The 27,078-nt window shown below is 39.2% G+C and overlaps 1 protein-coding gene across 2 annotated transcripts in view; it reads right to left on the bottom strand.

Annotated features, from left to right (window-relative positions):
• Positions 1-555: 555 nt before the first annotated feature.
• Positions 556-27,078, bottom strand: part of LOC127959742 (xin actin-binding repeat-containing protein 2) — a 29,698-nt gene continuing 3,175 nt past the window's right edge. The window contains exons 2-10 of one of the 2 annotated variants that reach the window (XM_052559100.1): positions 18,028-18,124; positions 13,189-13,319; positions 12,125-12,259; positions 11,855-11,923; positions 11,599-11,665; positions 11,390-11,493; positions 1,610-10,694; positions 964-1,097; positions 556-704 (exon numbers count right to left, since the gene is read on the bottom strand). In XM_052559100.1, the coding sequence (XP_052415060.1) occupies positions 1,003-1,097; positions 1,610-10,694; positions 11,390-11,493; positions 11,599-11,665; positions 11,855-11,923; positions 12,125-12,259; positions 13,189-13,319; positions 18,028-18,124 (9,783 nt within the window). In that variant the 3' untranslated portion in view covers positions 556-704; positions 964-1,002. Of the gene's footprint in view, positions 705-963; positions 1,098-1,609; positions 10,695-11,389; positions 11,494-11,598; positions 11,666-11,854; positions 11,924-12,124; positions 12,260-13,188; positions 13,320-15,884; positions 16,322-18,027; positions 18,125-27,078 lie in introns of those variants that run through there. The other variant, XM_052559101.1, reaches the window with a different exon arrangement.

Raw genomic sequence — 27,078 nt, 5'->3', positions numbered from 1 at the left:
CTTTTGTCTCAGTTGCTTGAGTTGTCTCATTATTTGTCTGTTCTTTGGTCTGCTGGATTTCGTTGGAGGGCTTAGTGGCTTTGCCTGTTTCACTGGCATCCTCTCCCCCCTCAGCAGTTTCAGGTTTTGGTGTTGGCTCCTCTGTCTCTTGAGTTATTTTAGCATCTGTAGATGATTTGTCTGGCATATTTATTGGTGACATAAGCCCTCCACCATTTTCTTTAGGGACGTTTTCTGCAGAGATTCCACTAGTAATTGCAGTTTGCCTCTTATTTACTTCTGGTTCATTATTTTCTTTACCTGAGAGTTCTGATTCAATTGGAGGGGGCCAGACAGGTTTGACCACCTTTATTTCTCCCTCCAAATTAAATGACTTTTTTGGGGAATCGCTGAGGGGTGGCCACACAACTGCCATCTTATTTGCTGGCTTCTTAATGTCATCATCCGTCTTTTCTTGAGTCATCCTCTCTGTGGCGTTGGGGTCATTTTCTTGTGGACTGTGAGTTACTTTGACATTAAAATTGACAGGAGAGTTGTTTTTCATGTTATTTGTCTCTGATGAGTTGTTCTGATTCTTTGTACTCCAAAGTTCTTTGTGGGGTTTTTCTCCAAACCCTTCATCATAGTTGCCTTTAGACTTGAAAAGTTGTTTGTAGTGTGGCTTGCAGTACATTCGTCCATGGAGAGAAGCATAATTTCCAAGACTGAAGTAGAGCGAGAAGCACAAATATGAAATATCAGCCATACACAAATATCAGATTTGAATCTGATATAAACTATTGGCTGTATAACGTATTCTGTCATTACAACAAGAACAGCTCACATACTCATAACACCCAAATCAAATAAACCTGCGTGGAATTATGATGCCTATCAACTTTTCAACATTTTCCATCTTATTTCACACTGTAACAAATTAAAATGTTGAAAACAGCTCGGATTAATGTAAAAAGAAGCCTCTACCTTAGCTGGCTGCTGCAGTGGGCACATCTAAAACAGCTTTTATGGAAGTTTTGCTTGTCTGCTATGAGAGACTCCATGGGATACACCCTCTTCCGACATACCCGACACAGTTCGGACTCTGGCACCCGTATTTTCTGTCAGAGAGAGAGACTAGCATCAGAAAATGCTTTTAAATCTGTTAACACACATTCAAACACTGACTCACATGGACAGACACTACACAGTTTCATTATACTTTTATAAGCAGAGCTTGGTAAGTTGGAAGATATTAAAAATGAACAAGAAGCTGTTAGTATAGTAGTTAGAATGAAAACATTTAAACACTACATGCATTTAGGGAGGTGCAACACAAATGCAAACATCACATTAGGACCTCAGCACAGTCTTTTTACATATAATGGGCAATGCTACAAATATACAAGTATTCCATCGATAATATCAAAATAATAATCATATTCACTTTGACTATCTAGTTAAGCAGCACTCTATTAAGAACACAAACTAAAAGATCAAAATAAAAGTACATACAGGAATGCCTAAGGAATCCCTAAAGTATCATTATTTGTCAAATGCAAACACACCATGACTGTTTTAGTCATCACTCTCCACTCTTGTTAACCTTTCCATGCTTGTCACATAGATTTACCGGTGACCACAGTCTGGTGCTGGTGTGAAACAGTCTGTGATCTGTGCTGCTCAGACACAGTGAAGCCCAGGTTTTTGAAGACATTTTCACTCTCAGCCCATGTCTGCTGGAAGCTCTTTAGTAACTCTTCTGCAGAGGCCTCTGGTGGAACATCCAGGACATTCCCTCTTACTACATCTGCGTAGGTTGGTGGATCACCACAGCTTGACACACTCCGAGAGTGGGAGGTTGTTTCAGTCTTTGAGCCTGTCACAGTGTTTCCAAACTCATCTACAGTGGAGAAGTGCTCAGTTGCAGATTTGGTTTGAGAGAATCCTTCAGGTGCTTCCTCTTGTTTCTCAAGATTCTTTCTCTCTTCCCTTAGGTACTGGTGGGCTTGCTCACCCATTTCAAAGACATTCTTGAGGGATTTAATATCAAAGCTTGGAATGTCTTCCAACAAAGATGACTTCTTCTCAGATTCAGCATCTTCTGTGTCACTTCCAAGTCTTTCAGTTATCACAATTGGCTCCTTCCGGATAAAAACTTTAGGCTGGGGAGACTCAAATTTGTTAACAAGCTTGGACAGGTCAACCCTGGGCAAGTCCTCTAACATTCTCTCATGGGCGTCGATGGATTTTGGGATCTCTTGCTCATTGTCTTCTGTATCTGGTCCAAGACGCTCTGGGATGTCAATAGGGTCTTTGCGTACATATGTACGACAGACCTCTGCTTTCTGAGCCTCTTCAAAGAACTCACGCTTGCCTTTTACGGTCATCATAGAGTCTCCATGGATATCTGTGATATCTGTCAGGGATGATTCCATCATGTGAGTCTCAAAGGTAATCTCTGAACAGCTTGATGAGCGAGATCCTTCAAGATCTGTTTGGACCTTTATCATGCACTCTGGCAAAGGCATGGGTGGTGGAGTCGTGCCTTGTGAGAGTTTGGCTGTGGTATCTCTTAGTTTAGCTAGTTTCTCAGAGCGACTCATTGTAGGGGAAGGTGTGGATTGGTTCAGACGTGTTGGTGTTTCAGACCAACGAGGTGGAGGTGTTGGTGTGGTGCCTGACCTGTAAGAGAGAGGGGGTGAAGGAGTCACTAATAATGGAGAGTCTGTCCTCTTGGTGGACTCAATACAGATGAACGTAGGTGACGGTGTCCGCATTCTTAGCTCAGGTGGCATTTTGAGCTCCGAAATCTTTGATTCACTCTGGCCCTCTGTCTTCTTCTCCTCTACTACTTTCTTCTGAGTCTCTATTTTTGCTGAACCAATAGTAATCTTAGATATTTTCTGTGTGGCTCCAATAACTATTTTCTTTTCCTGTGATGACTCACTTTTTGCCGTCTCTAAAATGGACAAATTTCCCTCTAAAAAATGTAGTTTAGCCATGGCAAGGTTCTGCACATAGATTATGACCTCTCTCATTTTTTGCTTGTTGTACTGAGTATGGCTTAAATCAGCCTTCTCTTCAGAACCAACTAGCCAATCAGGAATGATACTCAGCATTGTCTGTAATGAGTTTGGGTTCAGTTTTGCCGGAGCTCCTTCAAACTCTTTGATATAGCACAACAATTTTTTTATTTCTTCACATTTTTGTGCATAAGAACTTTCGGTTGTCATTGATGCACTCATTTCAGATTCTGCTGTTTTTGTAATCTCTGTTTTGTTTTGCTCCTCTTTCTGCACTGACTGTTTTATGTCCTCCTCTCTGCTTGGAGGCCGCAGTGGAGGCTTTGCCGGCTTCTTGATCTGGAATGTACTTTTTTGTTGAGTGCTCTGTTGTTGAACTGTGCTCTGAGTGACCATCCTCTCTTCATGAATCTGGACGTGTTCCTCTCTTACTGCTTGATGTGACTGAATGACAGATGTCTGCCCTTGTCCTTGACGTACCTCTGTTGATATTACTGGTTGTATTTGATGTATCTCAACCGATGGTCTTGGTGCCACAGGCGGTGGCTGCTTAACTGATGTTTGTTTTTTCTTCAACTGGACTTCCATTTTGGTGTCTTGCTTGGTTTGTCTCATTTCTTCCTTTTTCTCAATTTTCACTTCAGCACTGGTGGATTTTTGGAGGCTCTCCTGACTCATGGACACTTCACTCATGGAGACATCATTTTTTCCTGTTTCTATGACTGTTTGCTCTGTGCTGATTGTTTGAACTGTGTCAGGCGTCTCTACCTTAGGAACCTTAAATGTTTTGACCTTAAAACTAGGGGTCACTTTTGGGATCTTTGTGGTCTGAGAAGGAACCTTCTTGACTTCTTGAGCCAAACAAGTCTCTGTACTCTTGATCTCTTCTGCTTGAGTAGAGGAAGTGATCTGGCTTTGAATGTTTTTTGTAGACTGGATGCTCTCTTGTTTTATAGAGTCAGCTTTCATACCCTCAGCTTGCACTGCAACAGAAAGTGAATTAACTGCAGGGGCTGCATGGCTTTTAATTTCTAAGGCAGCAGTGGTAGATGCCTGTTTTTTATCTAATGCAGTGCTAGAGGATACTGTGGTTGTTTTCTTACCAATTTTTGGAAATGAAGGTTTGCTTATCTGAAAATTAGCAGGTGGCTTTTGCTTAGGTGGAGACTGTGGACTTTTTGGAGGGGCAAGTTTTTCTTCTGTTTCTTTGGGAATCATAGCTGGCTTCTGTTCAGTCTCTGGTTGTTTAGGTGTTTCTTTCTGTGTCTGAAAAGTCATGTGAAGCTGTTCAGCTCTCTGTGTGGCTGACTCTGCTTCAGCCTTCATTTCACTGACATTAAATGGTTTAACAGGTGGGGGTGAGGTGGGAGTAGATTCTCCCTTGTTCTTTTCAGCCTCCTCTCTTTGTTTGCGATATCTTTCTTCTGCAAGCATGAGTGGTGTTTTGAATTTACTTGCAGGTCTTGTTTTTTGAGCAGAAGGGTCAGGGGGAGGTGGGAGTTTCACTGGTGCAAATACCTTTTTAGGGCATGGTGGTTCCTCAGCTGCTGGTTGTAGCAAAGGAAGTGCTGATGAAACTTTAGTAATATGTGGAGCTGGAGCTTCAATTGTATTAACCAGTCCCTTTTGCTTGGTGATGTTCTCTGTGGTTTCAGTCCCTGTGGTTATGTTTGAAACAATTGTTTCACTCTGCTCTGCCACTGATGAAGGAGGTGGAGGTGGCTGAGTAGGCGCGGGTTGTTTTTTCTGCCATTTCAATGTTTTAGGCTGTGGTTGCTTGGGAGGCTCAAGTTTTGGCACCTTAAATAAAGTTCTACTTTTTGGCTTTTCTGGTTGGGCAACAGAGCTGAGTTCCTGCTGAGATGGGGGAGGAGGGAGGTCTTGGGGTGGAGGAGGTGGTGGAAAGAATTCTGTGTCTGACTCCAGTATGGGGGGTGGAGGTGGTGGAGGAGGAAGGTCACTATCCTGTCTCACGACTAGAGGAGGACGTGGTAAGAGGGATGGCTGGACATCACTTTCTGCCACTGGTGAGGGAGGAGGAGGCAAAGAGAGCTCTGATTCAGAGGGAGGTGGAGGAGAACTTGGAGGTGGTGGAAAGTGAATCTCTGGCTGTGGTTTAACTTTTTTTATCATTCCTTTGGGACTGAGATTGAAGTTTGGGCTAGGAACATTTTTTCCTGATTTGAAATTCTTGATGTTCTGCTTCTGGGTTACACTGGTTTGTTCTGTTGTCACAGTCGTCTGAACCCTTGTGACTGTCTTTGTCTCTTCGGTTTGCTTCATGCTAATATTAGTTTTTGATGCCTCCACTGAAGCACTCTTTTCTGAAGACACAGCTGCAATTTCAGATTTCTTCTCACTCATCTGACCTCCAAAATTATTTTTCTTTATTAGCACCGGACTAGGAGTGTTCTGTTTTTGTTTGATATGTTGCTCCTTGACATTTACCTTTTGAGAGCTTTGAGATAACTCTTGTGCATGCTGTTTGAACAGCTCTTGAACAGCTGTTGTCATCTGTTTAGTAATAGAATGATAATCCTCAGAAGAAGTCTGATTTTCTGAAGACTTGATCTCAGATGTCTTTTGTGAGCTGCTCTGCTGCAAGTTTCTCACTGGAGGTGGATTTGTTGTCTTTTCCTCAGTTTTAGGTACAGTGGGGCATTCGCAGGCTGCTTGATGAAGGAGAACTGGATTCGTAATGGGAACTTTAGCTTTCTTGTGGGGATTCATTTTTGATTTGTGGCCTAATTGCTCTTTCTTCTTCATCAGGGATTTAATGGTGCCCTGAACATCTCCCTTAATCACCTCTTCTTTCTCAATTTGCACTTGTTCCTGCTCATAAAGTGATTTGATGGAATATTTTATGTCACCCTCTGTGCTTGGCCTCCTCTGCATACGTGGGGATGAGGTTGGCTCCAGTAAGAGCTGAATTGTACCTTTCACATCACCCTGTTCACTCACTTGGTGCTGGACCACCCTCTTTTCAACTGAAGCCTCTTGAAGATTAAGGAGAGCAGTCTGAATGTCACCTTTAACAATCTCCTCCTTCTCAACCTCTTTCACTACCTGCTTTGCCTCCTCCAGGGATTTTAAGGTACCTCTAATATCCCCTGGGACCAAATCTTCAATAATTACCTCAGTCTTTGCAGACGATGATTTTTCAAGAGATTCTAATGCACCCCTGATGTCACCTGGGACAATCTGTGGCTTTTCTATATCTTTCTGTTGGTTTTGAGCCTCCTCAAGAGACCTAAGTGTTGTGCAGATATCTCCTTTGACTATCTCTTCTTTTTCTACGACAACACTTTGGTTAACAGCTTGTGTGAGAGAGTCAAGAGCAGCTCTCAAGTCTCCCTTTACAATCTCCACTTTTTGCATGTTATGCAGGGATAATACGGGTTCCATCATAAACACCTGTACTGTGTTAATTACATCACCAGGTACAATATCATCTTCAGCAACAGTTCGTCCTATTGTTTGCTTGCTCTTTCTTAAAATCTGTTTTGTTTGCTCTACATCACCTCCAATAATAATTTCTTTAACTTTTTCTTCAACAGCGTCATCAGTCCCCATCTGAAGTTGCCTGAAGTAGTCCAGTGCCCCAGACTCAATACACGTAGAATAAAAACTTACATTTCCTCTCTCTGCTTCTCCCACAGTTATCTTAGAGGACAGGTCCTTTGCATCAGCACTACCCAGCAGCCTATGCAGTGTTCCACGAATATTTCCACAAACTATATCCTCTTTCTCAAAGTTGCTCTCACTTTCTTTATTGAGGAGTGAGTATATGGTCATTTTCACATCTCCTTTCTCATCTTCTTGAATCAGAACACCACGTTTGGAAGATCCTTCTTGCTTGAGCAAGTTATTAATTGCCTCTTGGATGTCTCCTCTGATAATTTGCTCTTTCTCAACATTATCACTCATATTCTGATTAAAGAGCTGTTGGACAGTGGAGCTGATATTTCCTCTTTCCTCCTTGTCTACGGTGATTGCCCTCTCTGTTGTCTCACGTCTGTTGAGCAGGTTCATCATAATATTGTTCAGGTCTCCGTGTATTACCTCTTCTCTCTGGATCTCTGGAGTGTCCTGGTTTAGAAGTTTGTATTTAGCCATTCTGACATCTCCAATCTCATCTGCCTCGATTAGAATACCTTGCGATTCAACCATTTTCTGAGTATGCAGCTCTTCAAGGGTTGCCTTGATGCTCTTACCAACAATCTCTTTTCTCTCCACATTGCTCTCATTGAACTCTGTGAGGGGAGTGGTTTCAAACAACCATGTTGTTGTCTTCACATCAGCTTTTGGGATTTCTTCACGAGAAATTATAGTATCTGTTTCATTAACTTCCTTGATGCGATCAAGTGGTTCCTTTTCAAAGAGCCACACAGATTGCCTAACATCACCTTTTACAACTTCTTCACGTGTCACCTTCTCCATCTCGTCATACTCCGAACCTTCACCCCGGATCTTGTCAATAGTACGTGTTTCAAACATCCATGTGGAGCTTCTCACGTTACCTCTCTGAATCTCACTGACACTAACGGTTTTCACATATTTCTTTGATAGGTCATCCATTTCAAAATGCTGTTTGTTTGTTTTCACATCCCCCCCTTGGATGTCAGCTACTGTTTTAACAGCAACTTTCATATCCTCTGCAATCTCATCTAGAGGTTGAGTTTCAAACTTCCACCTGGCTGTGCTGACATCTCCCTTTTGGATGTCTTCTTCAGTAACAGCTTTGATGACATAAACCTCATCTGTGTCTCTAATTGAGTCTAGGGGCTTTGTCTCAAATAACCATCTTGCCCCAACCACATCTCCTCGCAAAATTTCTTCTTTCGTGACTGTAGTAACCTCATGATAGTGTCCTTCTTTGTCCTTGATAGCATACAGTGGTTGAGACTCAAACATCATGGTGTAGTTTTTTACGTCCCCTTTCTCAATCTCCTTGTGTATGATGCGTTGGAGTTTGCTGATCTCAGTGTCAGATGCCTCCTCCTGAATCTTATCTAATGAGTATGTCTCAAAAATGAAACGACCTTTATCAACATTACCTCCCTGAATATCAATTACTGTGCGTGACTCCTTGAGTTCTTCAGAATTTGCCCTGATGGCATCAATTGGTTGGTTTTCAAACATCCAGGTACAGTTCACCACATTTCCTTTCTGAATGTCCTCTGCTTGTTGGGATTTGAGTTTCTGCATGGTCTCATCAGATGTAGAAGTTATGATATCAGATGACTGATTCTCAAAGATGTATTTCATTCGTGAGACATCTCCAGAGTTAATGTCAATCTCAGTGATTCGCTTAAAGCCACTATGATCCTTGTCATCAGTGATGTTTTCTAGGTTTTCTGTCTCAAATAGGAAACGCACTAGACCTACATCCTTACCTTTTACATCATCTTGCTTTACTGTGCAAGTTTTCAGGATTGTCTCAGACTCATCCTTGATGGTGTCAAGAGTCTGAGTCTCAAAAAGCCAAGTACAGGTTTTTACATCTCCTTTCTGGACGTCTGTGGTGTCCTCAGTCTTTGTCTCTACTTTTTCATACAAGACATCCATTGGCTGGGTTTCGAACAACCATCTGCATGTTTTAACGTCACCTCTTTGGATCTCAATGCTCTCATTTTTCCTGTTGTCCTCTTCCTCTAAGTTGAAGTATTTAATGCCGTCAAGTGGCTGGGTTTCGAAAAGCCATTTGGCTGTTTTGACATCACCCGATTGGATTTCCTCTTTAGATATTCCTTTGATTATCTGGAACTTCGTGATGCTCTCATCAAACTGATCAATGGGACGAGTTTCAAACATCCACTTGTAGCTTCTCACATCTCCCTTTACAACTTCCTCTCTGCGCACAGTTTTAACTTCATGGTAGTGTCCTGAGCTGTCCTGTACAGCATACAATGGTGTTGACTCAAATAATACTTTATTTGATTTCACTGAGCCGCAGATGACACCCTCCACTTGTATTTTTTGTGCATCTGTGCATTTGCTCAGGTCCATGGTCTCAAATATTTCCTTGTAATTTGTGACATCACCTTTTTCAAGCTCCTCTAGATTAATAGTCTTTGTGACCTCTTTCTTCTCCTCTCTGATCTGCTCAAGAGGTTTACTTTCAAACAACCACCTCTGGTGTCTCACATCGCCTTTCTCTTCTTCTGAAGCTACCACCTTTGGTAGCTTGCCAACCTCTAGTAACTCTTTAAGATTCTCCATTGGCACTGTTTCAAACAAATGCCTAGCAGAAGTAACATCCCCACCTATGATGTCTTCTTGCTCCATTGGTCTTGCATTGGTACTATCTTTAAGTATATCCATTGGCTGTGTTTCAAAGATCATGCAGTGTCTCCTAACATCTGCTCCTAAAATCTCCTCTTTCTGAATCTTTGTGCTTTCCCATTCTTCATCTTTGATTTGATCGAGTGTCCTTGTCTCAAACAGCCAACTTCCCCTGTTTACCCCACCCTGATAATTTTCCTCCATGGAGACTCCACAGATTAATTTAACTTTGCTTGGATCTTTGCTGATCAGGTCCAGAGGCTGAGTTTCAAAGAGCCATCGTGATGTCCTGACATCTCCTTTCTCGGTTTCTTCGCGTCGCACCTTGGTAATCTCCAGCATCTCACCAGAATCACCTCGTATAACACACATGGGTTGTGTCTCAAACAACTTTGTTGTTTTCTTTACTTCACCCTTGACTTCTTCAAGCTCTGATTTCAGCTGCAGGAAGTGACTTTCATCGATGGTCTCAGTGTGTCCAAGTGTGTCCAGGTGCTGTGTTTCAAACAAATACCTAGCAGTTTTCACATCACCCCGTGCAATGTCTTTAGTATACATCACTTGTGTCTCTTGCTCATCCTCTTGGTAAATTCTGTTGAGTGAGTCAAGCGGTTGTGTCTCAAACAGCCATGTTGCAGTCTGAACGTCTCCTCTTGCTAGATCTAGTTTTCCAATGTGTTCTGATGAGTCTGTTTTTTCTGTACCTAGAGCATCGATGGGCTGTGTTTCAAACATCCATGTAGTGAACTTTACATCTTTTCCAGCAATGATTTCCTGTTGGGCTATGTTATTTTCCTCTTCTTCATCTGGTGTTCCATCTTTAATGGAATCTAAGGGCTTGTTCTCAAACATCCAGCGCATTGACTGCACCTCACCTTTCAGGATCTCATCCCACTCCAAATACTCTCTCTCTGGACTGATGCACTTGCCAGGACTGGCACTTCCACTATTTTCAAAAACATAGCGTGCTTGCTGAATGTCTCTGCTCACCTCCTCATCACTGTCTACATAGGTTTGCTCTGTGTCTGCCACTTCAGTGAAGAAGTCACGCTCCAGGTTTTTACGCACTTCTGGGTGAATGTGCTTGTAGAGGCGCTTAAGTTCATAGAGGTTCCTCTGCTTAGAGTACTGCTCTTTATTGACAACATATTTGGCTGATGTAGGTGCATCTGCTGGTTTAGAGGAAGGACAACATTCTGGGACTTGGGAAATCACTTGAAACTGTTGTGTGGCAGATACTGGTTGTGAAAACTGCTGCACAGCCTCATATTGTGAGGAAGCCACAGAGGAGGTAGAGGCCTCTTGCGTTGTTTTAGTGATAGACATGGTCTCATAGCTACCTGTGTCAGTAGTCTTTGAAGAAACATTAACTGGGGCCCAAGGAAACTGGTTGTAATCAAGATCAATCTTTGTTGGTATAGAAGGAAAAGACAAGCATAATCTTTTAAAAATACATAATCTTGTGCATGAAATCTATTCTACTTTTATTTTTATGCATAAGCAGAGAAAAGAGTAATAGAAAGAAATATGCTAGAATAGAATAGTCAGTGTAGATTTATGTTGATTTATTTACAATTAACATACATGCATTCCTTTAAATATGGGCACTTTTGGCCCTGTGGGCTTAAAATAATTTTTTTACACTCTTATGCATCGAAGAAGAGCTTGTTATTTTTTATATATGACTATTTTTTTATATGCCTCAAATTATTTATTGTGTTTAACATAATTCTGTAAATTGCATTTTAAGCATTTTTTGGTAAAAGATGTCTTTGCTAAAGCTAATTTCATGTCTTGCTTGATGTTTTCTTTTGTGATTTTAGTTGAAGTTTCCACAATTATGATTGATATGAAATATGTTAATACTTAGATTTCTCATATTAATTTTCATAACTTCTGGTTTTCTGACAAAGATAAACCAGTAACATGCTGTATGTAAAAGACACGTGAAACACATGAAAGAAATGGGGGAATTCTGTTTGAATAAAAATTAACCCCTGTCCCCAAGAACAAAAAAGTGCCTACATTTAATGAAACACCCATATGTTTTTAACCACTGCAAGTAAAAAATTACTTTCTTCATTGGTATACGTCATTTTTACCTTGATATGTTTGGGTGGAGTGGCCTCCTCAATACTTTTTTCATGCTGCTGTTTCAGGGCTTGAGCAGAAATTTTTGGCAAATTCTCTCCTCCAATAACTATCACTTTAACGGTTTCAAAAATGAAACGAGAAAGAGAAAATTACTAAAAAGTTATGACTTAACTTACAATTTGTTATTAAACTGTAGTAAACTACATTTGAACACTACCTTTCTCATCATAATGATCCCCAAAAGTTGAGGCCACACTCTGATGAACATCCTGGTCCAGGGAAACCTAACATGAAAACAGTGAGCAGCGCACCTAAATAAAACCTTAAAAAAAAAAGAATGTCTGGCAACAAAATATAGGTTTTTCTAGTAAACTGTAATGAGTTTGGAACAGCATTAGAATGAGTAAATCATAGCAGATTTTTTTTTTTTAATGAGCATTGCACTATGGGGTTTTCATCTTGTATGGGTATACCTGAGCATTTGAGGTGCTGCTTTCTTTAACACTGCTTCGTACCGTCACCTCTGATGAGCTCACCACCTGCTGTCAAAAGACAGAGAACACCTGTTGTTAAACAAACATACACAATATGAAACTCACTGCTGTTAGTATGATATAATAAACAGTGTTGTGCTGCTCAATGCCTTGTGATATGAAAATTAGTCATGTTTATAAGTCTTGCCTTAGTTTTATTGGTTGAATTGAGTTAGTGTTGTGGATCCCTTGTCTATTTAACTTCCTTACCTGTTTCTGTTGGTAGTGGTGTTGTGTAATAGTGCTTTGGGATGCAGAAGAGGAACTGAACTCTTGGCTTTCAAACTGTTTCTTGACGCTGGCCAGTCCGCCTGGCAGAGAGCATGGCTCAGAGCTATCCATGACCTTGAAAGACAAAATAAAATGGTTAAGACACATTCATAAATATACATACATTATGAGCTTACATATAAAATATACACAAAATCGATTTGAGACATATGATTCTCCTCTAGGGGGAGCTACAAGGTTGAAAATAAAGACAAACACACATTATACATTGACAAGTTGCATCAGTATTCGCTGTTTTTAAACCTTTAGTATTAAATTATGTATTATTGTACAGATCTCAGTTAGTTTACCAATAGAGCTAACTGGAATTCCAGTGACTAGAAATGATTCCCTCCACACAGACAGCAAAAATAATGCAGAATGCAGATCAGAACATTTTGATATTTAATATACAGAGGATTCTGAACCAATGGGATTTCAAAATGAGCAGCACTCCACACCACAGCACACCAGAAATAGACATATTTCTACACATAATGTATGTAAAAAAACAAAAAACATTTGCCCTATAAGTACAAAACCACAATATATTTCTACATCTTTAAAAATAAAATATAAAATTAACAAAAAGTGTAATAGTATATAAACGAAAATTCTCTGTAAAAACCAAACAACCAACTAAATATTTTCATGGTTGCAGCTGGTTACGATACAAATTGTCTAGGACACTGTGTAATAAATAACACTCCACTTTCGTCAGTGACTGCCATCTCACTTAATGTAATGCAACCCAAATTCCCACATGGGGTCAATAAAGTGTAAATCCATTTAATGTGTATTTTATGCATCAATTATGTATTACACAGCCATTAAGTACAGCATGCTTATTTGGGCTGAACGTTTTTTTTTTCTTTATTGTAAATATTAAATAGGAAAAGGAAGGCCTTATACAAGAAGTAGGAAATCTGTGCCTAATATGATATGAGTGTGTGGGCCAGCATATGTTCATGCTTATTTGTGTGCGCGTTCATGCTGGTAAATACCACAGATGGGCTTCTCTCCTCCTTGGTAGTGGCAGCTTGGTATAAGGCCAGTCTCTGCTTGAGAGGCACAGTATCAGCCTCACCGTCGGCGAGTCCCTCTCTTGAGGGTGCAACACCTGTGCTGCCCGCAGCTGAAATACACACAGAGACACACTCAGGTTGCAAGGGTGTATATGATTCGCTATTAAACCTGAACCTGTAACATAAATAAATGCATTTCTTTACCCTGACTCAGGTCTCATGACTGGTTCACGGGAAACTAATGTTAGAGTAGAGATCACATTATCTGTCATATTTTCTTCTGTCATATAAGTTTAGCCGGACAAAGTCAAACTGACAACAGGGATGGCTCCAATGACAAGATGAGAAATGATGCCATAAAGCATGCATGTTTTTCTCATCAATCATGTTTTTCAAAGTTGGATCTCCCAATCCATCACCACTTCCAGCTCTGTTAAGTGTTGTACACATATAAGGTAATTTACATATATCTAATGGGAGGTTATGAGGATGCACAATATAATTTTACCATATCTGTCAGTAACAATATAAGAGTTAATTTTTTTCTTTGTATTGGTATTATAAATAATGATACATTAAATAATGATACACTTTTTTTATATAGCAGTTCTGAGTTTATCTCACAATTCAGAATTGTAAGATGTAAATTCAAAATTGTGAGATGTAAACTTGCATTTCTAAGGACAAAAAAAGTGTGAATTGCAAGATATAAACTTGCAATTGCGAGAAAAAAGTCAAATTTACCTTTTTTATTTATCATATAGTGGCGGAACAAAAACAGAATTGTAAACTCAGAATTTAGAGTGATAAAATCGCAAATTGCTAAATTCAGGAATCTGAGAAAAATTCTGAAATATAAACTCACAACTGCATGAAAAATCCAGAATTGTGAGATTGTGAGAGAGTTGCAGTCACCTACTTTTTTTTAAACAAGCTTCCAAACAATATATACCATATTAAAATGTGTAAAAAAAAATTGGCATAAAAAAATTACAGAAATCACATATTACTGTGAAAACCATATGAATAAGTTGATTTAATAATGAAATATTAAAATATTATTGGCAGACGCATGCTAGCTGTTTGAATAGCTGCACATTTTAAATTCCTTATTGATTGCATATTTGAATCCCATCCGAACTTCCTCTCTAAAGATAAGAGCCTATGGAGGATGTACTGCAATGGTTTTCGCAGATGATTTCAAGCCAGATCTTTTTGCTGTCATACACCCACACTGCTTTTCTTGCATCAGTAAAGCATGACCGTATCACCATGTGACCAAGACATGTTCTCTGAATTGTTAATTTTAGCAGAGCAGTTATTCCGAGCATGCCAGTGTAAAACTAGCCAAGCAGAGGGACAGAGAAGATTCAGATCCAGAATAAGCAAGCTTTAGTAGCTGTTGAACAGAAACTCTACACCTGAGGGTATAAGACACTTTTCAAACACAGACATGGGGATGTGGAGAAAGAGGGATCACGCACTTGTTTGTCAAGATAGAGAAAGACATCAGCGGCGAAGAACACCTCCAAGTATCTAGAACCGCAGGGGTCTGCGGCTTTACCATGACGTGAAGTATCCACAATAGCGAGAGCAATTAAAGAAGACTTATTTTAAACCAAGGCCCGTAAGTTTCATATTTCAGGGAGAGAGAGAGAGAGAGAGTGTGAGGTGCACAGGAAGAGTGACTTCCTAAATTGCAAAGCTATGGCAATCAGTGACTCATAATAAGTTTACTCTCTATAAGTTTACCTACCAAAGTTCTGACTTTTTATGACTAACAGGAATAGGAAGTAGTTTAGATTGATTCCTTTTTGGTTATCTTGATAAATTACTTCTCTGGTATTGGTTCACTTTGTCAGAACTAGCAGTAAAACACATCTCCTAAATGTTTTATTAAATGGTGTAAGCACTATATCAGCATGCCTGTAATATTCTAGACTCTAGACTATGGAATGCAGCAGTAGCTAACGGGCTAAATTCAGAAAGCCTGGTCTTTGGGACTCTATTCTAAGACACTCATGGGGTGAACCGACATATATGACACTCGCTGCCACACAGCAACTACAACGCACATGTATCACTCATCTCAGTTCTTATAACTTTTAATTATTGAAGCCAACTGCCACTACTCAGTTAATCTGTAGTGAACTGTTATTGTTAAATGAAAAGCATAAAGGGTTTTGAATTGTTAAAATCTTAGAGTCACTTAAGAGTTCTTGTCTTGCTGAAATAGCCAACTAAACAAGTATAACATGTATCCGAAAATGTGAAAGTCTTTGGTTAGCAAAAGAACCCCTTTGTTACTTTATGTTTATATAAATAATACTCATTAATATTCATTTTGCTCAACTCCATTATGATATGCCATGTGTCCTCTTCATGCAATCTTAATGAGCGCTCTCGAACACGTGCGTGCAAGCGTTACTGGCCTCATGTGGTTTAAACCTGGAAATGTGTATTAATTTCAACTCGACTTTTGCTTTTTTCATTTTAAATAGGCGCAAAATCAATACTTTTATGACATTATTGACAAATTCGGAATTAATCAGTAGTGCAGATTATTTCTGGGAAAAATTGGTTCAGTTATAAACCATGCGTCTTCCAAATTAAACTTCCTTTCTAGTCCTCTCAGACTTCGCCATCAGAAACCACTTCTGTTGAATCGCACTCACCTACAGAGATCTGACGTTTCCTCTATGTTCCTCAACGTGACTATAGTGTCACCTGGAAAATCCAGATCCCACCTGGAGACCCCTATAGACACCCAGCGTCCGAGTGGGAAAGCGTGAGTGTATGTGTGGAGACCAGCTCCAGTCTAGGGTCCGGTTCACCTCAGAGTGATGGAGGGCAGGGACAGCTGGCTGTATTTCAGAGGCCCCTACCATTACCCTCCTCCTCTTTAAAAGATTGCCAGTCTGCTAGGCCTTTTTTTAGATAAGCTACTCAACATGGCCTTAACCTGAAGTCACAGAGAGACAGACAGACACACTTAGGGGGAGAGGCACCCTACTGTCTGAGAGATTGTAGGGTCATTCATCCTTGGCTTTGATAAAATGCACTAACAACCCATTTCACGTTTAAATTTATATAACGTTTAAAGGGATAGTTTACCAAACGTCCATACAACATATACGCTATATTCCAAGCCTTCTGAGCTTTGTGTGAAGAACAGCCCTAAAAATGTACTGATAATTTCAATAAATAATGATTTATAAATAAATTATATACACAAAATAAATGTGTCCCTATGGTATGGCTGGTAGTGTACACATCATATGGTCTACCTCTGTGGTGCCTATTATGTTTCTGGAACTTAACAGACATGGAAACTTGTTGTCTGGAAAATTCTTCAAAAATGTTTCCTTTTGTGTTCCATGGAAAAAACAACATACAAAACTGGAACAATATGAGGGTGAATAAATAAGGATAAACAAAATTTTCAACAGAACTTTCTCCATTGAAAGAGGAGGTGACATCTACTACAGTACAAAGCTCTAACTATTATAAAGCACCTGCAGAAAGGTCTTACATTTGTTTGTATTGTCTGTAAAAATGGCAGTTTTATTTATAAGTTTTAGTTATTTAGTGCATCAAGTTAAACTACATTTTAAATATTTAATTTAATTTAATTAATTATTTTTTAAAAGTACTTAAATTAACATTATTTATTATAAACAACAGCATGTTTATTATTACATTTTTTTTTGTTTAGTTTTTTTTTGTTTATGTTTTAGTAAACTATAATAAACCTGATTTGACGTCACTTTAATCTTAACAGCCATAATTGTTTAGATGAAATTAAATGATTGGAAATGTATGGATGCTGTGTGCTTTTTATGTTAGAAATATATATATATATATATATATATATATATATATATATATATATATATATATATATATATATATATATTATAAAGATAATAATACAATTATAAAATCTAGTTAGCCAACTTTGGCCCTTAAATAAGTAAAGAAAAAAGTTAAGAGAAAGAAAGGATGGAGACTGAGGAGAAAACATACAATCACACCAAATATAACATTTCCTCTGATTCTCCTGGACAGCATTAAAGCCATGTATCACATAATGTCAAGAGAATGCAGCACACTTGAGTGATGAACAATATATCAGGATATGCAGGAGGATATGAATGTGTGAATGTCTTTGTACGTGTGTGGACCGGTCGTAAACAATGTTGTCTATTTAAAAGACAAGCTGATAGCCATTTTAAAGAATGAAAGAGGGATAACCAAAGACACTGACCATACACAAATCAACTCACCTGTCAAACAAACCTATTAAATTACACAGGCCTCCCACTAGCATGCTATTGTCACTGTATATATTTAAAACATGTACACTCAGGTATTATAAAGTAAAGTTTGGGGATGATGGGGTACCTTTAAGACTATCTCCTGTATCTGAAAACTCAAAGTAACTGAAATAGGTGCACACGAACAAGACTGCAGCAGAAATCCAAACACATGTACATTCATACACATACATGCATGAGCACTAAAGCTGAAGTCTGTCATCACAGTTGTCATCATACTAGACAGCAATGTGTGAGGTTTTTAATGTCACCTTTAGACACACACACACACACACACACACACACACACACAACTCAACTGAATTTCCACAAACATGTAAATCACATAAAAATGAACAGGTTGCAAAGAGTACAATTTTAAATTTCCTGCATCAACCTTTAAATAGCCACACAGAGACAACTTTAGGGCGAATTAAAAAATTATGTTGTTCAATTTATAAGAAACTGAATTACTGTATTATAAAAGCCAAAAGATACTCACATCCACCGAAGTTTGAGTCCTGATTCGACATTTTTTCTCCTACACCACTATATTTGTTTGCTACTCTCCCACTGGACGAATATGAACCACTCACTTCCTAGAGGGAGAGAGAAAAAGAGAGAGGCAGGTGTGGTCAGAGAACACTTTCTAGTTTCATTTGCATTCTGCAGTTCCACGAGCCTCCAACAAAAGTTCGGAAGACAGTTAGGAACAGAGAAACCGTGTTACATGAAGCGTGCGTATGTGTTTGTTTTCTCTATTTATCATTAACAGTATATCAACAAGACCCGGTTTTGTGTTATATAAGCTAGAGTTCACCTGCAGCTTGAAAGCTGTCACCAAGTAATGCCCTTGAAACAGGAACATTAATGGGGAAGGAGGCTGAGAACAGAAAAAAATCAACTGCCAGCTGTGAAACATATTTACATATAAACAAAAGGAAATGTATTTTTAAAATTTGTTTAAATGTATTTTCAGTGTGTATTTTGAATAGCACTGTCATTAGACACGCAACAAAAGAAAACATATATTCTGCCATAACACAGGTCTAAACTAATAACTGAGTTTGAGTCACAGAGCATTAAAAATACAGTCGGCATTAGTGCATAAGATTCTAATTAAGTTTCAGCTTTACAGAGTTACACTGTAAAAACAAAAAAAAATCAATAGATAAACAAATAATGTCCTGGCAGAAAATTAACATTATATTACTTTGAATATACAATGTATACATTTTCTGGTGAGTTTACCTTTAAGTTAACCTGAAACACAACCAGTGGAAATAAAATCTTGAAAGAATACATAATTTGAATGTTTTGTTTTTTGTTGCAAGAATCTTAACAGTTAAAAGCTGCTAAATTTGCATAGTCCATTCATGCAAAAAGAGCTCAGCATATCTTATCATCATCATTGGCTATGCTTTTGAAAAAATAATGACAAATAACTGTTGTAAATGTGTCTTTCACATGAATAAGAGTCCTGACTGGTTAATTAAAAAAAAGGCAATTATGTCTATGAATTGCAAGATTTAAACGATTCAGAGAAGAAATGTCAGAACTGTGAGATATAAACCTGGAACTTAAAGAAAAAAAAAGTGAATTTTTAAGATAGGATGAGGTCACTTGTTGAGTTTATGTTGCTATGTCAGATACGTTTTTTAAGAGTTTTTAAACTATTTAAGGAAATAAGACAGCAATATTTTAAAGGGTTAGTTCACCATAAAATAAAAATTCTGTAATTATTTACTAACCCTCATGTTGTTCCAAACCTGTATGATTTTCTTTCTTCCAAGCAACACAGAAGGAGAAATTTAACAGAATCCCTAGATGTTTTTATTCATTCACTGAAAGTGTATGGGGACCAGGAACATATCACTATATGCTATTTTCACCCTGAAGCACTCTCTTTCTCTTAACCCCTTCATAAAACAATATGCAAATCAAATCTTCCCCTATCAGCTGCTCCAAGATCAAAACATCAGGAAGGGAAAATCAACACTATCCGACACATGCTAATGCACACACACACACACACACACACACATTGATTGTATCCTGTGGAGTCATATTTCACTATTCAGCTCATCTGGCGTAAGACGCACACGCAGAGTCTGTGCAACACTGAGCCAGGAGGTCAAAGTTCATCCTGGCCAGCGAGAACAGGTGGTTTCATTTACACACACACTGAAAGGCAGAGTTCCACTTTATCAGTTACTCTGCAAGTAAATTAAAGGCTAACTACTGTAAATGAGTTCTAATAAACAGCCGTGTATGTTTCACATGATGCCATTACTGTCAAAGTGCTGTCATACACTGCTGATGCTTTCAGATGCACTGATCTTTTGCCAGAATTTACTTTAGTTAAAAGCTGATCCTGTTAAATTTTTAAAGCTGTTAAAATTTTACCTGGATAAAGATTAAAAGAGCTGTGAGTTAATTCAGCTGAACAAACATCAGATAATGAAGAGATAAAGAGATACAATCTAGCCATTTATTTCATAAAATAGTTTGAGTCAGGAGCTTGAGGAACATCTCAATCAATCCAAAAGGATTTACTAATGAAATAGTGACAATATTGTGTTTATATGTCTGACAAAAAGTACTGTGACATTGTATCAGAAGACCATACCATGGTATTTGGATATATATATATATATATATATATATATATATATATATATATATATATATATATATATATATATATATATATATATATTTCTAAAAGGAAACAAAGGGTATTTCAAAGCACTTTAAAGAATACAATACTAGTGTTAAAAAATAAAATAAAATCTGATACCACATAACATACCACAATACCACATTGTCCAAAACGGCAAAAGCAACTAGATGTTATCTTTTTTTGGTGGCCTTTAAATAATGGTGGCCTTGAAATACTGTCTAATAAGTTTATTGAACATAAGATAATTATTGAACAGAAATTGACACAACCAAGATGTCACTAACAAGGTTGTTATCATCTCTTACAAAAATTAACCATGGTTTTTACTACATTTGAAACCAAAAAAACATGTTTACCATAGTTACGCAATGATAACTATTAATTAACCTTAGTTTTTCAACAAATTGCTAAAAATGTAACAAAATGTAATTGAATATATATATAAACTATGTATATAAAAAATCTATAATAACATTTGGTTGTAAGTTATTATGAACAGTCTATAACAGGCTTTAAGTGTATGCTGATGACAAAATTTAATTTTTGTAGTATGACAAGCTACTGTAGCTCATCACTGAACAACATGACGGTACGACATAAAAATTAAATATGCTGAACTGCTAAACCTGAAACGTCCATTTCAGAAATCTGGTCACCTTCGTGTGTTTGTGTGTAAGGGGATTTCCTGTTTTTGTAAGCACCACTTAGAGTCTCCCATTACTCTCCTGTCTCTGTGATAAGTGGACATATTTAAACATGAGTCACTGACCCGGAGTTAGAAAAACAAGCCAGCGGGGCAGCTCTCTTACACACACATACACAAATCTTCTTGCTAACATAAACAGTATTGCCACCAACAATTTGTGCACAAACAGGAGGAAAGATAGGATGAGTGAGGGTGGCAGGGTTTGTAGTTTGTAGTGTAATCTACATAACCTGAAGACACGGTATGATTACCATTCACACATAAGATGACATAAAAACACCGAACATCCTGTGACAGTGCGTGAGCATCCAGATGTCTGAGTTATTGTGCCCAGGCCTTGACCGACATTTCTGTTTTCTTTTTTTTTTTACACTAAAGGCAGTCAGAAACAGTCACAAGGAGATGCTTTAAGCTTGAATGCTACACATAGCACAGGGATAAGTATAAAAGAGTGAGATGACAGCACCTAATACTTTCTACTCTTTTAGCAGTATAGTTACTGAGTTTGTAGGGTATATTTAGCAGTCGCAAGGCAGTGATTAACTGTCAGCTAGCTTTAGCATGTAGCATGAGTTGTTGTTTCAAAACAAGTTAAGCTCTTTTGAGGTTTGTCAGTGCAGTTGATTTCTACAGAAAATCATTCTGATACTGAGCTTTGTTTATAAAAACAAACAAAAGTGCAGTAATACATTTACAATGGAAAGTAAGGGACTGCTGTTTAAGGCAAATTAATGTGTAATTGTGTTTTACCAACCAGTTCGTGTGGAAGGAATTTTCTTATTGTTGTAGTACCTACATGGTGCATGTATTATGCGATAGTTACATGTAACAGCTTTAAATGCACATGACAATAAAAAATTTTATATAATTTTGCATAGACAAGTAAGCAGTTTTATCACATTAATCTCATGTTAACATCTATAATGTTGAAATGGCTAAACCCTTGTGAAAAGAAAGTACACTTAAGCATTTACGTACATAACATACTTAAGTTTTGCTTGTCAATTGCAATTAAATGAAAATGTATTTTAGTTTGAGTTCATAATAAATGGAATAAGCTGAACTTTAGACTGCTATTATGACTTATGTTTAAAATACTGTATAATGTATTGACTAGCATTAATAGAAAAATAAAATATACTTTAATTGTCATGATCCTGCCCTCGTGTCCTTGATTTTTCCTAGTCTTGAGGCAGGATCATGACAGACCCTTGTTTTGTGTACAAGCGCATGGCCTTGTCTTTGGGCCATGTGCTTGTGTTGTCTCGTTCCCTTGCCCCGCCCCCCTTGTTAACCTAGTCGTGTCTTGATTGTCCTATCTGTAACACCTGTCGTGTCTTGATTAGTACCCCTATTTAGATCTCCTAGTGTGCTCTGTCTTGCGTCGGTTCATTGTCATTGAGATTTGTTCCCTAAGAATTGTGATTGTTCCTCAAGAAGTGTTTTGTATTTCCGTGAGTGTTTGTTTATAGTTAGTGTTAAGTGTCTTTATCTTGTCTGCCCAGTCTTGTTTTGTTATTTAGTCTTTTACCTTGCTCCGTGTTTTCCCCCTCGTGGATTTTTGTTTTCCCTTTTTGTTTGTAATAAACCCTTTGTTTGAGAATCCCTGTCTGCACCTGAGTTCCTCCCTTACCAAGATCCTGACAGAATGAACCGACCACAAAGGAACTCAGCAGACAGGAGGCAATGCTGGATGGCATCAGCCAGCCAGTGTGATTGTTTTGAGGGCTCTCGCCTTGTGGTGTTCCGGGGGACCAGGGGAGGTCGTTCCGGAGCGAGCGGGCGAGAGGAGGAGCCCCAGAGGTCCCCACCTACCCAGCTGCCCACGGTCCCAGAGGGTCGTGTCCTGGCCGTGGCAACCCTGGGGGATCAGGCAAGTCCCCCCCAGAGTCCTGAGGCACCTCCCACTACCTTCAGTCTCCCCAACAAGCGAGGGAGACGGTTTTCATGGGAGTCGGCTTCAGAGTCTTCGGCGTCCGAGTCTGCCCTGTCCGAGACCAAACTCCCCCAACCCGCCTCTGACCCAGCTGTAGCCTCTGCACCGCGCCCGAGGAGGAAGAGGAAGAAGAAGGGGCCTGCCGGTCCTGTGACCCTGTCTCCTCCCGAGCCAGCAGCGGTGAGCGTGCCCGTGCCAGCAGCGGAGAGAGCTGGCGTGCCCGTGCCAGCAGCGGAGAGAGCTGGCGTGCCCGTGCCAGCAGCGGAGAGAGCTGGCGTGCCCGTGCCAGCAGCGGAGAGAGCTGGCGTGCCCGTGCCAGCAGCGGAGAGAGCTGGCGTGCCCGTGCCAGCAGCGGAGAGAGCTGGCGTGCCCGTGCCAGCAGCGGAGAGAGCTGGCGTGCCCGTGCCAGCAGCGGAGAGAGCTGGCGTGCCCGAGCCAGCAGCGGTGGGCGTGCCCGAGCCAGCAGCGGTGAGCGTGCCCGAGCCGGCAAAGAGGAGAGCTGCAGTCGTGAGAGCGGAGGAGAGAGCCGCGGCCGACTCTGCAGCAAAGACTCTTGTACAGTCGGTCTCTTCTCATAAGGAGATGCCTATTATCCTTGCTGCTAAAGCCTTTTCTGATTATTTGTCCCGTCTTGTCCAAATCCTAGAAGTCCCCGTCAGTCCTGTTTTGTCCCCTGACCCTGTCCCCAGAAGTCCTAAGTGTCCAGCCGTTGTCTCCCCGTGTCCTGTTGATGTGGCCCCGTGTCCTGTTGATGTGGCCCCGTGTCCTGTTGATGTTGTATCCCCGTGTCCAGTAGATGTTGTATCCCCGTGTCCAGTAGATGTCGTCTCCCCGTGTCCTGTCGTCTCCCCGTGTCCTGTCGTCTCCCCGTGTCCTGTCGTCTCCCCGTGTCCTGTCGTCTCCCCGTGCCCTGTAGATGTAGTCGCCCCTCGTCCTGTTGATGTTGCCCCGCGTCCCATAAGTGTTGCCCCGCGTCCTGTGTCTGCTCCTGTCAGTTATCCCGAGAACCCTCCCCGCCCCTCACCACCCAGACCTGCCCGTACCCCCCGTCGTCAGCCTTCGTCCTGTCCTTCTAAGATCCCTACCCCTCCCACCCACCCTGGTCTGTCCCCCATGAACTTTGTACTCCCGCCTCCTCCCCTTCCCTGTTTGTTTTTTTTGTTATGTCACCCTAACCCTGCCATTGTGTTTTCATGTTTGCCTTTGTTATTATTAGTCATGTCTTGTTGGTTTGTGTCTGTGTCCCAGTCTGTCATGTCAGTCATGTCCCGTGTTTGATGTTCCCTTGAGGAGCGTCTGGAAGCCGCTCCTTAAGGGAGGGGTTCTGTCATGATCCTGCCCTCGTGTCCTTGATTTTTCCTAGTCTTGAGGCAGGATCATGACAGACCCTTGTTTTGTGTACAAGCGCATGGCCTTGTCTTTGGGCCATGTGCTTGTGTTGTCTCGTTCCCTTGCCCCGCCCCCCTTGTTAACCTAGTCGTGTCTTGATTGTCCTATCTGTAACACCTGTCGTGTCTTGATTAGTACCCCTATTTAGATCTCCTAGTGTGCTCTGTCTTGCGTCGGTTCATTGTCATTGAGATTTGTTCCCTAAGAATTGTGATTGTTCCTCAAGAAGTGTTTTGTATTTCCGTGAGTGTTTGTTTATAGTTAGTGTTAAGTGTCTTTATCTTGTCTGCCCAGTCTTGTTTTGTTATTTAGTCTTTTACCTTGCTCCGTGTTTTCCCCCTCGTGGGTTTTTGTTTTCCCTTTTTGTTTGTAATAAACCCTTTGTTTGAGAATCCCTGTCTGCACCTGAGTTCCTCCCTTACCAAGATCCTGACATTAATGTAATTTCTATTGAAACTTGTCACAACACATATTTAAATATATTTGTAATTAATAATAACTTCATGTAAATTAATAATAACTTTATATGTAATACTGAATAACACTTTAATTAGTGTCATGCACTTAACATGAACTTTATGCTAGTCAATATGAATCAAAATAAGTGTAGGTTACTTTTTTAAACTATGACAAAATTCCTGAAACAAGTCTTTCCTTCAAAGTATAACTTTCAATGCACTTTAAAAAGTAAAAGTGTAATTGTGTTAAACGGTCATGAAAAGATACTCTCTTTAAGTACACTTAAGTGATCTGTTATTTCATCAATTTATAATATTAAAAAAAAAAAAAAAAATTAATTTTTTTTTTTAAAAATTATAAAAATGTTTTTGTGTGTGTTATTGTTGGTATTTATATATATATATACTTTTAAGCTTGTTCAATACAATTAAGTGCACTTTTCAATGGTATTCTTGTGAAACAGTGTATATTTTGACCATAATCCTGGTGAAATGGCCATGGACTGCCATTGTAAGAACACTTTCACCAGGGTTTATGAAGTGCTTCTCACTATTCCTTGGATACTGTACATATTTGCTTGAAAGAAACAAACAGTGAAAGAAGATCTCAAACATTGTTCAAACAAAAAAGATTTTTGTTTATACAAAGACCACATATCCAAACTTTGTCAAACAACGATTTCCTTTGCTCTGTTGCGCAAGAAGCATTCCATGACTCGATGTGGTTTTAGACAGATGAATGGAATTCAAAGAGAATAATTAGACTGAGAAAATATCGATGAGGTATCAGTTCTTTATGAGAGACGTTTCCCTCCTTGCATTTGCTTATAGTGACATCTCCTGGACAGAATGCGCAACTACAGCTCTCGGCCTGCTGAAGGGTTAAATGTGCTTATTATGTAAACCTTGGATGAACCTAAATTAAAATCCAACTAGACTTTAAACAGGATGTGAGGATTTGTATTTCTTTTTGTGGCTAATGAATAACAGCATGGGGATTTCATGTCGAAAATGAAAGTTTCTCAGGATCTTTCTGACTGTCTCTCTGTATACCCCTAACTGAGTAATAATGAATGAGAGTGACAGAGAGAAAGAGTGTGTGTGTGTGTGTGTGTGTGTTTCTCTGTGTGTGTGTGTGTATGTGTGTGTGTGAGTGTCTTTGCAAAGGGATCATGAAATATTAATAACCCCTGTGGGGTGGAGAGGTCATGTTTCAGATAGAAACGATAGATGGATCTCTAGCAATCTCTCTCCTCTTCCTGTGTTTATCTAGCCAACAATTAGCCACTCAATCAGGAACACCAGTCACTCATTCCGCTCTTGTCCAAAAAAAAAAAAAAAAAATTCAGAATCAAGACTCAAGCATCTGGTCAGACGGCCAGGCCTCTGTTTCACAACCAAGGTGAAGACATCTACAATCTTATGAATATGAATTTGCAAATGAATATCCCAAGGACATAATCTACAATACTTTCTTTAGTGCACAGTGTAAGTGTGTAAATTTGTACATTATAGTAACAATGGTATTTCAACCCTGCTGGACAATATACTTTAGCTTAAGCTTTAAACATTATCTGCTGCTCAATAGCTTATTAGTATTGTGGCCGAGAGAGATCAACATGCTGCAACTTCAGAAAACACATGCAAATAGAGAAAAAGCTCCAGCAAATTAAGAAAACATCACCAGTTTGACAGCACATGTGCTGCTAATGTTTACAACACAAACAAATAAAGAGTTTTTATTTTTTAATTTTTTTTAATACCCTTTGTAATAATAAAATAAATGTAAACATTTGCCACCACAGCTGTACAAATACCTTGGTTAAACTATGGTTAATGTAGTAAATCCATGGGTATTTTGTGTATGGCTTAACTATAGCTATTTATTGTTTTTATTTATTTCTTATATAATAAATGAATTTATTACTTAATTTTAATAGTAAAACCATAGGCTATCTATGGTTAATTTTTGTAAGCGGAAGTTGTAAAAGTAAGTTAGCCAGCTTACATAACGTTTCATCTTACTAAATTTGACGAAGATGTTTTCTTAATTTACATGTGTTTTTTAATTTGCATCTCTTTCAGCCACTGCCATCTGACCAACAACCTTTGCAAGCAACCATGTCCCAGTCTTACACTTCTTTCTTTTTGATAATCCGTTTCACTCTGATGCATGTCTCAATACTGAAGAAAATGTATATCGCTTGTGACAATGCATTGTAATGTATTTTGGCATGAAACTGTTTACTAACTAACAGGAGAAAAGCATTCCTGGTCTGATGATGATCAATACTGAAGAACATTGTGAAATCTGTGGAATTCTGCAGAATGCACTCTTAAAAATAAAGACTTTTCATTGGCATCCATGGCTCCATGAAGAA

This window comes from Carassius gibelio, chromosome B6, assembly GCF_023724105.1.
Source record: "Carassius gibelio isolate Cgi1373 ecotype wild population from Czech Republic chromosome B6, carGib1.2-hapl.c, whole genome shotgun sequence".
In the NCBI taxonomy this organism is placed as follows: domain Eukaryota; kingdom Metazoa; phylum Chordata; class Actinopteri; order Cypriniformes; family Cyprinidae; genus Carassius; species Carassius gibelio.
Note: the sequence above shows the minus strand (reverse complement) of the source record. Positions and strands in the feature narration are given on the sequence as shown.